We start from the raw sequence: 13,889 nt of genomic DNA, 5'->3' as shown, positions 1-13,889 counted from the left end.
TGAAGAGACCCCAACTTTCTCAATAGTTTTTATTTCACCTTGAATAAGTACGAGGCATGTGATATCATACCACGTCGTACTATTATCACCATACACGTGCACGTATTATATGGACAATTAGATTTCATTGGAGTTTGTTCGTTGAGCACTGCTAAGCGTGAAAACAAGAACAAAACAGAATCGTGTCATCTTCGGGATTTTTCACATTAGATTATCATCCTAAATTTCGTGCAATAACTAATTTTCCATCTTATTTCCTTTCTTCCTTTTCTTTTTATACAGTATTGTTTTTCCAGTCTAGCACCACGGAATTGTTGTAATGATAATGTCAGGTAACTAAAATTACTTACAAAATGGCTTGCTAGAAAAGGGTATAAATACACCCTGATCGTTCTCAAAATCATCAGATCGCGATTCAATCTTCATACTTGGTAAGTAATCTTCCAGTTTTCAGAATTTCACTTTTGAAAATTATAAGCTGACATTTGTGAGACCTTACGTTTAAAATAGATATTAAATATTCCTAAATAAAAAACAACAAATTCTTGATATATTGAAGGGGTAAACCATTTTTTTTTTATAAATTACAAAACAAGATTTTCATAGATGTCGTTTAAAATATTTGAGATTTCATAGACCAATGTAAAAACCTGCGAAATAAAATTTTAAGATCGAACGAGGCTTTAATCTCTCACAACGTGTTATATTTTATGCTTTTATGCTACTGTCGAGTTTAACGTGCAAAGAGTAGATCAGTAGAACATTTTTAGACTGATAAATATGACTATATATAAATATAACTAAAGATGAACTTCATAATTTTTCATCCATTAGATCATTCTCTCTGTATCACATCAACCCACCAACCAACCAACCAAAATGGCCAAGGCTCTGTTCATCGTTCTCGCCGCCGTCCTATTCGTTGCTGCCCTCGCCGAGGTTGAGTTCGACGATGATCTCGAGACCGACGTCGAGTTCCTCAAGCGGGATCCCTATCTTCAGGAGTACTTTGAGGCTGAGAAGAGGGGAAGGAGTCTAAAGAAGTACAAGAGTGAGTACAACAAATTTCTATATTGATCATGACTTGATTTGAAATATTTTCGAATGTCTTTTTATACTCTAAATAATTCACTGTCTAATCCCTTATATGCTACTCTCATGACCAGTGATATAGCTTGGATAATCTCGCCAGGAAGGAAACAGTTTCTATAAAAAAATAGAAGAAGTTAAAAATCACTGCCATTTCCGTTAGCACCCCAACCCCACCCCAAAAAAAATTATGACAAGTAACAAAAGAAAGAAAAAAGTGGGGGCACTCTGCCCCTGCCTTAACATGATTTTATGAGAATTATGATGAGAATTCTCATAGTTAAATGGATGGAGAGGAATAGGGCTGGAGGCAGGGAGGGATGGAAATTACCCTCTTATTTTCAAAATTAGGGGACTGTTAAACAAAAATAATAAATAATAAATTCGCAGTCATTCAAGTTGATTGGCTCACAAGAGAGATCATGGAGATTGTGCATTGTTATTAAAAGTTTTTATGACTGGGGTTCTCGGATGTGGCAAACAGTGTACTGGATTTGAATTCAGGACCTAACGGGGTTGTTTTTGTCATCTTCTCGTCTTCATGTACATAGGAACAAAAACAACTTAACAATTTCGCCATTGGCTGCGATTTGAAACCGACTCGAACATTGCTGCGACCACAAGTTTGGCAAGGCTTGCCAGTAAAGAAAAAAAAATTCTTGACTATTTCTGACATTTTCAGCCTTTGAAATAACAACGTTTTTATTGAAACATCAAATGCAGATTGCAATTTGGTATAAGTAAAGCGGGTCGGACTCGTAGTGTCAAGTGTTAAGCAGAAAAGAGGAAGAAATTTGGTTGGAAACGAACCCAGCCACCCCAGACAAATACCAATTAAAAAAATAAACGAGCCGACTTTCCCATTCCAAATTTTTTTTTTCATTTTTGGTCAATTCAGTGACGATTTCTCTTGAGAGCCATAATCAATGTTTGTATTAATGAAAAATATAGGGCATACACATGCAAGCGAAGATCCTCATTTTGGTCTAATTTGTCGTAAATCACCTTTATTAGCGAGTGAAGAATTTTTTTGTTAGATTTCTCTGAAAAAAGGCCTCCTTATATGAAATAATCTTGGAGCCGCACCTGAGTCGATCATTTCTTGGAAGTAAATAGTCTAATTCGCGTATAGGAATGCATATGAATCATTAACTCTATACAATTATTTCGTTTCTTTCTCCCATTTGTAGCCTGCGAGATGTTTGGCCAAAGTTGCTACTGCTCAAGGAGGAGCAACAAGATTGTCTTCTGTGGAGGTGAGTAAGCTGAACCATCAAAATGATCAGTGATAGTGTAGTGATTGCAGTTTAGGTGCTGATCTGAAGCACTTGGATGGCCACAAAAACAAACAATCACAGCACCCAAAGTGCTGAAAATCAGCTTCTGAAATGCAATCGATATGCGGGCGATTCCCGGGGGGGGGGGGGGGGCACTTACATTGACGAGTGGATACCATGCGCGACCAAAAAAAACACGTAAAAAGGATGTCTTTTTCATGATAGGGCACGTTACGTACGTAACGTGATAAGGGTGTCAAAAACACAAAAATAATGAAAAAAGGGTATCTATTTTGCTAGGAAAATTACGTGTTTAGGGTCGAATTTGCGGGGATGAAAAAAAAAACAAAATTAAAATGTTTTATAAAGGATGTCCTTTTTGCCACAACACTTTGTGTTTAGAGTCCGATTTGCGCGAGGTGTAGAAGGTGGGGTCGTACTAAACCAAATACGGTAAAGCCGACGACCGAAGGACCTGTAACAATAAAACATTCCTGTACTTGTTTAGGGGTTCATTTCAGGGAATATTTGCCAAGAGTATCGTTTTGTTTCCAATACTTGTTAAGGGTAGGGTTTCACACGCCAATACTTGTTTAGGGGTGCATTTTCAGAATATGGAAATTACGTGTTTAGGGTGCTTTTCGAGACCCCATGGTCGTGCATGGTATCCACTCGTGAATGGAAGTGGTCCCCCGGGGGCGATTGAGCGCTTTATTTATCATTATCAGCTCCGCTTATGGTACTTAAAGAATCACCAGTCCCATGAAAGAATGTTCTAGAGTCTTGGAAAATTATATTTTGTTCTTGGAATCAATGTCATATAATGGTGGAGCGGGGGTTCGATTTTCACTTGGTGCGCTAGTGTCCTCGGAGAGGACCTTAAGCCGTCGGTCCTCTGGTTATGTGCTTACATAATTCATGCTTCCTCAGCGATCAGGTAAAACCAAAAAATCACCACCATTTAACAGAATGTGTCCTCTTTCTGCTTATTTCTTCATGCAGGAGTCGCTGGTGGAGAGAACATTTAAACACGTGACTGATCACCTGGAATCTTATTGGCTGACGCTTCTCTTACCGGAGGTGTAATCATTGGCTTGACAATCGCTCATCGGACTTAGTTAGATATTATTTTCAGTGAGGAACCCCCACCCTTAATAGATCCTAATTATATTTTTTGAAGGAAAAATTACCAACTTCCGATCCCATTCCGAACCATTGTAGTCGTCAAAGGATGAAATAAATCAATTTGGATGCAATCAAACAAATGTTGTCTCACTTATTTTGTTTCCTCGATGGAGTACGAGTTATTTTAAGATTATTTAACTATTAAAAAATTCTTGAACAATGCAGACTAGTGATCTATTGGGGAAAAGAGTAAAATTAAAGAGTTAATGAACGATTTGAAGATGAGATCTTTTGGAGAGAGAAAGAAGGAGAGATAATAATGCCGAGTGAGTTAGAGATATAGAGAGAGATGGGGGGGGGGAATATTGGTTTAAGAAACGAAATAAAATATTAAGAATATGAGAAAGAAGTGAAAAGAAAAGGAAAGGAAGATAAAAGAAGTATAAGACAGACAAAGAGAGAGAGAGAAAGCGAGAGAGGGGTGGGGTGGAGAGGAGAGGAGGAGTGAAGCAGGAAGGAAGGAAAGAATTAATAAATAAGGGTATGTGTGAGGGTGTGTGTTTGTTTGTGTGTGTGTGTGGGTGGGGGGGGGGCTTTGATAACATTAGGTGGGCCCTGATGTACATTTTATCGGTTATGTCATGAACATGGTCAAGTTTTAGGTGTGTATAAATCGACATAACAGCTTTTTAAAAAGCCACATTATCAAAATATTGTATCTCACCGTGTCGATAGATATTTCATAAGTCGACTTGAGAAGATAACTTAATAAGGATACTAAATCGATTTGGAAACATGAAACATTTTCCCATTTCGTCAAGTGGAAGGCCCTTTAAAGCCTTCTTAAATCGGGGATATAATAAACAACTCAAAGGGCATGCATAATCATAAGTTATATAATCATTTGCGGATTTAAAATTAAGAATCGTATTCAATTTTTTCCTCATTTATGCATGATTATTACATCCACAATGTTTTTCTCAACAATCCTTATAAATTTGTATCAATTTCAGACAGAAATTATATGACCTCTGAATAACGATCGATAAGTAGGCTACCTACAAGGCTTCCTCCAAACTAATTAACAGTTGGCCTTGAAACAACATTTATCTTTGAAAAAGTGAGTGTGCATGCATTCTATCTTGCAGTATTTTTAACTCGTTAAAAAATTCATTATATACATGTAGTTGCAGGTCTGCACATATCACGCAACAAAATCTGTTTGAACTGTACTTATAGTAAAAAAAGGAAATAAAAATGTATAATTTTGTGATTTATCGGTATTTCAAAAGAATGCCCAGTTGATTGATAGTAGAAGTTAGAAAAAATTTCTTCTATTTTGGTGATTTCGTTTTATATGGCGAATGCCAGACCGAGACGTAATTAAAGTGATTGGTTAACATTGGTTTGACTTTTAAAAAATCTGAGCTAGAAGGTCACTTTTGTCACCTGTGTTTGTGATATGTTACAAAAATGAAGCCCAGAAAAAATTGAGTTCGAAAGTAATTATTTAGTGCTTCAAAAATTGAAATATAAAGTGACCGGAAACACCATCTTAATTTTTAATCTTAATACTATTTAGGTGTCTATAAGACGCCTATTTACAAATCGGGGCTTGCCTTGTAGTTTTCGCTTTTCATTCTCAGGGTTTATTCTAATACATGCACTTGTACACATGTTTAATCTTCGTTTGAGAATTTTTTTTAAATCGGCTGCTCACAAAGTTAAACAATGCCTCAATGCTTGAATACAGAATGACAACATACGACAGACAGAGAGGCGGGCGAGTAAAACAGGATGGAAATAAACATAAAAAACTTCTGTGCTCTATGAATTCATAATTGATAAATTTATCTTAATAAAGCCAGGATCGACATTGCATCTTTTAATAAGAGAATTATGACATGGTCGATATTATGCCCATTGCCTTTTTATCGTTTTTATTTTTTAATTATTGCTGGGTTTTTCCTTGCAATATTGATATCCATAAACAGGAATTGAGGAAGCCAATTTCCGGGAACGTTAACTCGTAATTAAAAGGGCATTATTTCACAGGAGACGCGGGTAAAGAAAAACAATAATTTCATTCAATTTGATACCGAAGATTTAATTTTAATGGACAATTACAAGACAAACTGATCGATGAAAGACGTCCTATAAATTGTATGACCCCCTATGATATCAATAATATCTTTTTATGTTCACTGCATTTTTACTTACCTAATATATTTTTCGAATTAAAAATCGGATTCTGCTTGAATTTTTTTTTTACTCATGACTTTTAAAAAAAGTTTGAACGTGATTCTACTCCGTGGTGGGCCTGACACAATAATTGGCATTGACTTTCTTCCTTATTGGTTAAAAGTAAATATAAAGAAGTATTATTTATCGTATGGAGATGACATTGAAAATGTAAAATGTAGACATTTTCACGCCAATATGGCCTTTTATTAATATATTGCAATTAACGGAATAACAAAACTCGTTAATTAATTAAGGTCGTCAAAGAATTCGTTAATTTATTGTTAGAAAGTACATCTGCATCTCATGAAATAAGGCACGAGCGGTGATCGATTTACATGCATGGCGAAATACATATCTCGCTGGTGGAAATAATTGATTACTGAACCTCGATACACGTCTGCTTAGGGCTCGAAACATTCATCTCCTGAAAAATGGAACGTTTCCATTCCTGTAGTATTCAATATTAAAATGAAAATCCCGAGTATGACCCCCCAAATTTCATATACAGTAATTAACGAGCAATCTTAGTGATAATTTCATTACCCTTGAACCCGCCCTTAATGAAGCATTCGTTTTTATGTTTCAATTATCTTAACGCATGTATATTGACCTTCCAAAATGACTTTTTTTTTCTCTTTGTAGAAAATAGGCTCAATTGCCAATGATAATCTAAATAAACATGATAACGGGACAATGGATCATTTTTCCTGCCCCCCTCTCTCTCTTTCACTCACTAACCATCTTTGAAAAACACTCTTACAACTTCAAAAAATAAACAAGACAGTGGGAAAGTACCTAGCAACCCTAGAAGATGACTGAATGTTACCTAAAATTAAAAAAAAATCAATTATCCATGAGCCTCATACATATATTCTTGAAAAAAAAAAGAGAAAGATGACTGGAGCTAATCAATATATGTCCGTCTCACATATTTCAACTTTCACTTAACTAAATATTTTCTTATGGAAGATAAAAAAAGTATCCGATTTTATCAATGAATGTCTGCAAAATATGGTATAAATAAGAGCTGAATCGTCCCCCTATCATACAACTGTTGAAGTAAAGCTTCAGTATATATTTTATTCAGGATTTCTTTCGCTTTCATCCGAAGTGATCACCATTCGACTTCATTTAGACAGGTACGTTTTTATATCTATATATTATTTTTGATATGCTACATGTGGTAATGATAACATTTTATGCATGTATACAGCATGCCCCACAAAAAATGTGGATTGCACATTAAACGAGTATCATGTGAAAATTACCAAATCATATTGTATATAACTTCATAATCGCAAACTAGCATTTGTTTTATACAACTGGCTTAAATATTTATGCGATATGCTGAACACAGAGATATTAGCCTTCTTTCAGCACGGTATAAAGAAAACATCTCAATCAAAGTTTCGTTATTACATTGAATAAAGTATGTAGTTCAATCATTTCTTCATTCACTCACAAGCCGCCTTTTTTATAATTTTTTGGCCCACAAATTGCATGCCAATATTTAAATTTTAAAAAACAAAAAAGAAAATTGGCAAAATATATTTAATGAAACATGATATCTTTAATCAAACATTAAATTGATCGATTGATTATAGGCCTATATATGAAGTATAACAAAAAAGAAATGAATCAAAATATTTTCTTAATTCATGATCTCATCTTGATCTCATTTAATTATCAGAGAGGGATTAATAAATAGGCGATCCCAAAATCCTGAATAATATAAGATCATTGCAGATTTATTCCTGTTGCTGAACGTGAATAGACATAATTTGAACTACTTGAATTAGATAATGAATCTTGTTAGCTGAACCCGACGACGCATATTACTTACCGCAAAACTTGGATGGAGAAGTTTCCTGATGTGTAATGGAAAAATTACCATATCTTCGTGAATATTGAAACATATCACATACGATTTCACCCAGTTATAGAAAATGAATTATAGTTAACGGGTGTAAATGATTTACATCAACAAATCATTTTTTGTGAGACACACTGTATTGTGCATTATACGAGCTTCGGATGGTAAGACCGAGGGGCTCAAATCTTATTTTGTTGCTAACAACTTTTGAAAATCTTTTCCCAGCAGAGGAAAAATGGCGTCCAAGATACTCGCCCTCATCATGGTCTCAATCGTGGTCGTTGCCGCGGTCACTGACTTCGACGATCTCGACGAGGAGACCCAGAAGGAAATAGATTTCATCAAACGTGATCCGGAGTTGCAGGATCTGTTTAAGGCAGAGAAGCGTGGTGCCACATTGAGAAAATATAAATGTAAGTGCATATTTTACTTGTTGTTATTTTGAAATTAATACCTGCAACAATTGGCGGCAATCCAGGCGGGGGGGGGGGGGTTTCAGCCCTTAATTTTTTTTTTCAAATTTAGAACAGATGCCTCAGGGAGAAGGTCTTATCGCCTCCCCCATCGACCAAACATCTAAAGCTATGGTCATAAAACGCATCGCCCGTATGAGTCTGACTGTTCGTACAAATTCTAAAGTACGTATCTGATTCGCAAGAACAACTGAAGACCTTATTGAGTTACGAAATGATTTTCGGTTATACAGTGGCACTATATATAATTCTTTTATGTTTTTTTGTAAGAATGCCCTGAGTAATTCTTTTATCTCGTCAGACTTACTGCCTGTCACGATTTATGTCGCAAGACGATCTTGCGTGCAACTCAGGCCACTCTCAAGTCATTCGTAACTTTTTTTTAAAAAGGAATTTTTGTATATTTTGTCGAGTCGTTAAAAATATCCATTCGGTTTCCTGTCTAAGATCTTCACAATGTTGAAATTTTGATACTTTCAAGATGTCAGTTGTACAGAGGAGACTACGAGATCCTTACGAACGCCTTACAAATGCAAAAAGTTGTTCGTATAAGGGCACCGTATGCCACGGCAAACCCTACGACTGGTTCACGATCCAATTTTGGAACAAATCACATTTTGCTCATTTTCTGAAAATGAGAAGGAAATGCATTTTGTTTTAGTTGAGGTTCAAATTATTACTGAAAGAATACTAATATAACAATTTGGATGATTCCAAGCCTTTATTCTGGATTATAAAAGGCGAAACTAGTTTCAAATCATAGTCAATCACACGATTGCTATGACGTCATTACGACAGATATCAGATTCACCTATAGATTCTAGTAAGGATGATTGCACAAGACCCTTCCACAAATGGTGATGCGTCTCCTTACAACAGTTACGATTGTGTGCAATATATTGTGACCAAATGATCTCAAACGATCGCAAGAGCAATTGTGGAAGTCAATTCAGTGACCTATTTGAACATAGGAATTCGTACGATGATTTAAAATTTTATCTGTTTCATAATCTCAATATTCGCATTTTTTTTATTCTATAAAAAAAATCGGGTCGCAGACCAATTATAAGGTGTGCAGTGGCCTTTAGATCCCTCTACGGTGTCCTTACGATCACTGTAATAATTAAATGCTTCTAGAATTGTTTCTCAACTCTACCAAGCTCTTTAGTAGCTCTTACGAAGTTCTTAGGACGTTTGTACGGCCAGCTCATAAAGAGAGCGTTTCGTAAGAGTCCGACGTTAAAGAAATTCTTACCACCGACCACGCAGCGAATTTACGAATGTTCTGCGAACGCTGGTTTCGTATGGCCTTCTTGAGAAGATCTTGCAAAACTGTTCGTACGGCGTTATTAGCAGTTCTTCATGGTATTTGTGACCGAGGCGTAACGGAATCGGTCACCTATACCTACCAACATCTCATCCAGAGCATATATTCATGTCCATTTTTTTCTTATTCTTGAGAATAGTTTGTGACATTCGAAGATATTTCCAAAATATGAATTAAATTGAGTATAGTGATATGACAGAAAAGGAACAATGAATGCAAAACAACTGTATGGATACACGTTTCTTTTTTTCGAAGAAAGTGATAAAACTTTAATATATAGGGGGGAAAATAGTATGCCTACCGAAAGAAAGGAGTGAATTATTGCTCATCTATTCTAGCTTCATAACATTGCTCATTGCAGTATCTCAAAATGCTCAAACCATTATAAATAATCATACATTACCTTTATAGGCAAACAGTGCTGAAAATTCTTTATGAATATTCTATGATTCTGTTTCTTTAATATTTATTTTGTCAACAGACTGTCCTCAGTTTAATCAAGACTGCTGGTGTAGCAGACGATCGGTTAGAGTCCTTTTCTGTACCGGTAAGATAATTTTATTATCGTTTTCAGGGGCGTAGCTACGAGAGGTAATAGGGTCCTTAATCGGTTGTGTGTGTGTGGGGGGGGGGGGGGGGCAAACAAGAGAGGAGAAAATGGAGGTGAACACTGTAAGGTAAAGCGAAAAAAATGAATAAGAAATGTATTAAAACTGAAGTAAATTTAGAAACGAACCATATAGTTTTTACTTTCTCTCACATCGATGAATACTTGTTCAATTTGTGGATAATCGTAATAGGTCCATGCTCTTACATAAAGTATTATTTATTTCATGAGTTTTCATTTGGGTTGTCATTTTTCTTTCTGCTTATGATGACAATATGTCTCCGAATTCCCAGTTAAAATTACGACAATTTTCCACTGGGTCAATCGATTGATGTTCACAAGCGTGACCCAAAAAACGGATTTAGGTTTTTTGTTTTCAGTTTTGGACGCGGGCAGCACTTGCACTCGTAAAGGGTATAAAAAACACTGATTTTCAAAAAAAAAGAAAAGAGAGGTTCCTTTGAAAGACTGGTCAATGGCAATCACGGGGTCAGACGTATTTAGGATATTTTTTTTTCCAAAGCTTTTTTTAAATAAGACGTTCTTAGAGTATGTTTCCCCCTAGCTTTTTCCCGGGGCCTTTTCCTCGTTTCTGAAAAGTGTTCGGGTTCAACGTTATTGCACAAAACTTGTTCAGGGGTCATATTCAGGCGACAACCTATTTAGGGGCCAAAATGTGTAAATGAAGCCCGCGAAAAAAATTGTTTAGGGGGTTATTTTGCACACAGAAGAAAACCCTTTTAGGGTTTTTTTTTTAAAGTAATTTGGTCATGCATGTGTACAGCAATACACTTGTGGGCTAAACCAAAAATGACATATTTGACATTATGTCCTGTTTTATTTTCTTACGCAGGAGTAGCCGGTGGTGAAAATCTCTACGCCCCTCGAGACTAACTGCAGTCAGTACCGTCATCATATTCAAGAAAGGATGAAATATCAATGTTTACTCTTTGTACTAAAGATATGTCTTTATCACTTTTGTTTGTAATGTTGGTTGTTTTAGAATAAGGGCCTTTGGTTACATCAATTGATTTATCCCCCAAATCGTGAGACAATCAGGAAATTTGAAGGTGATATGGTAATTCTTATCATTCGTATTGCCACATAATTTGTTTAACTCTATGGCCCGTATTCTAAAGTCAGGTTTAACTTACACCATGGTCTAACTCTGTGCTAAAATTATTGGAAGCCGAAAGTGACAAAATTTCTATTAAGTTGTATGTTTCTAATTTTTCACTGTGCTCTTTCCTGATTCATCAATGGTGAAGACAATCATCTATTTATACTTCCTAGACAATTACGAATGATTTGAGAGCCAAAATGAGCTGAGTATGATATCTTTACTATTAGTGATTTATGTAGCAATTGGCTTTCCATACTTAAACCACAACTTTAAACCTGAGTTTAAGTTAAACCCGACTTCAGAATACGGGCATATTAGTTGAATGTCAGCTACACAGAAAGAGAGGTAAAGGAAGATGAACTATTTTCGTTTGGTCCTTCATATATATATTTTTTCGAATTTCATACCTTCCAAACGAACTGCTGAGATATCAAAGCACAATTTGGAATACCTTCATTTGGTATTAAATGATTTCTTAAACATTAGTCAGATCTCGAAGTCAATAATTATTGTCGTCTTCTATAACTTATCGAAAATGAAACAATAAGTTTATCAGAAAAATCGCTTATAGCGCGTGTCTATTCGGGGGCACTTTATTATCTATCATGCTGGAAAATATAATTTAAAAAATGCGAAATAAATTTGTTTTCAAAATGTTCATCGTGGGTAGTGACAAAATTTATTATTTGCCATACATGGTAAAACAGAACTACACGATTTGGGATAACATTTTAATAATTTGGTGTAGTTTAAGGCATAGGGACTCGAAAGTTGTTGTTTTTTTTTTGCTGATATTTATGGTTTATTTTGATCAAGCCTGTATACGTGTATACAAATATAAAAAGTGTGTATAGCTTTGTTCTCACCAGTCACTAATGCCACGTGGTACTGAACAGGGTGGGCAACTCTCAAATTACCCATACGTTGTAAATGCTGAAAAATTATATTCACTATCGATTATTGAATAATATTAATGATTACCATTAAACACTATATAAGTTGGAATATATCTTCAGTACTGTTTCTTTTCTTGGTGGGGAACTAAAGGAGAATAGGAGGAAGTAGAAAAAGAAGATAGTAGTATTAGTAGTAGTAATAGTAGTAATAGTATAGTAGTAGTAGTAGTAACACAGTAGAAGTAGTAGTTGTAGTAGTAGGAGTAGTAGTAGTAGTAGTAGTAGTAGGAGTAGTAGTAGTAGGAGTAGTAGTAGTACCAGCAGCAGCAGCAGTAGTAGTAGTAGTAGTAGTAGTAGTAGAAGTAGGAGTAGTAGTAGTAGTAGTAGTAGTAGGAGTAGTAGTAGTAGGAGTAGTAGTAGTAGTACCAGCAGCAGCAGCAGTAGTAGTATGTAGCAGCAGTAGAAGTAGTAGTAGTATTAGAAATTTACAAGCCCCCCAAAAAACCCTCCTCGTCAGGGGGGAGGGGGCAGGGATAGATCCCTTGTATGGGTTGTGACTCGTGAGAAGAAGAAGCAGTAGTAGTGGTAGTAGTATAATAGCAGAAGAAGAAAAAGAAGGAGACGAAGAAGGAGAAGAAAAGAAGATGGTGATGTAGATAGAATAGGAAAAGGAAGAGAAAATGAAAGAGGATGAGGGAGAAAGAGTGGGGGTAATTACGAGAGGAGAAAGAAAAGAGAAGAGGTAGTGGGAGATAGAGAGTGTGAAACGACAAGGAGAAAGAGATATGCAAGCCAACGGATGAGACGATAGATACCGCTCATGATGATTATGATATTGATGATGGTTAGGATGATGATAACAAAAATAATGAATGAAGTATAGAAGAAAAATGAAATAATTATGAACCAATGTGTGGGTGAGTGTGTGTGCGTGAGGGGAGGATGGGGGGGGGGGGTCTTACAATGATAAATAAAAACAAGTTAGCTAATAATATTGGAATGAGATGTCTCCCACTCCTCACGGATGATTTATTCTATTTCGGTAAAATGTTTTAGAAAATAGTTTAAATTGTTTCTACATCGAATTAATATATTTTAATTGAACAGGGCGGAGCGAATTCTCCAAGAAGTTTTCTGAGCATGAAATGATTGTCAGATATCTTGATTGCCAAGGATATCATTAATTTATGAGAACAGTGCCATTGAATGTCATACTTAATTACTTATTTTCAAGGAGAAGGATATAATCAGTGAATCAGAAATAGATTTACCGACATATGTATTAAGTATACTTGTAGATACTCAAAGCTTGCAAATATATTAAAGTCACGAAACATCTGTTGTATGGTTAGGCAAACTATAATGTCCAGATAAAGTTCCAAAAAGGCCAATATAGCGAATGAATGACTGGAGTTTTTGTATAAATAGAAAGTCTTGGGCATCAAATTATCAAATCTTCACATCATCACGATACTTCTCGATCACCATCAGGTACGTATGTGTGTATTTAATTCGGATTGTGCCATGACTATTATTTTAAAGGAACCTGCAGACTTTACAAGCTTTGCTTTTTATGCAGGTTCCTTCATATTTCACACCCCTCAATTGTCATTGTCACTGTCATTATTTGTTATAATGAATCGATTGTCACACTGTATTCGGTATTTCTTTTTAATAATCATATGTATTGTCTTGTATTGTGTTGTTATTTTGTTATTTATTTTGTAAAATATGAGAATAAATTCAAATCAAATCAGAATCATAGTTATGACATTGGACTGGGAATCGCGTACCCCAACTATTCGGACACCCTTTTTTCTCGAAAGGTCGTGTTCACTTTATTCGACTTTGAATA

General features: G+C 35.5%; 1 protein-coding gene across 1 annotated transcript; it reads left to right on the top strand.

The window, feature by feature from the left end:
- Positions 1–839: 839 nt before the first annotated feature.
- On the top strand, positions 840–3,614 carry LOC121424524. Its single transcript, XM_041620239.1, has 3 exons — positions 840–1,051; positions 2,280–2,345; positions 3,369–3,614. The coding sequence occupies exons 1-3, from the start codon at positions 880–882 to the stop codon at positions 3,392–3,394; spliced, it is 264 nt and encodes an 87-aa protein (XP_041476173.1). The 5' UTR covers positions 840–879; the 3' UTR covers positions 3,395–3,614.
- The last annotated feature ends 10,275 nt before the right edge of the window (positions 3,615–13,889 follow it).

The sequence above is a fragment of the Lytechinus variegatus genome, chromosome 11 (genome assembly GCF_018143015.1).
Source record: "Lytechinus variegatus isolate NC3 chromosome 11, Lvar_3.0, whole genome shotgun sequence".
Lineage (NCBI taxonomy): Eukaryota > Metazoa > Echinodermata > Echinoidea > Temnopleuroida > Toxopneustidae > Lytechinus > Lytechinus variegatus.
This window is presented reverse-complemented; position numbering and strand designations above follow the sequence as displayed.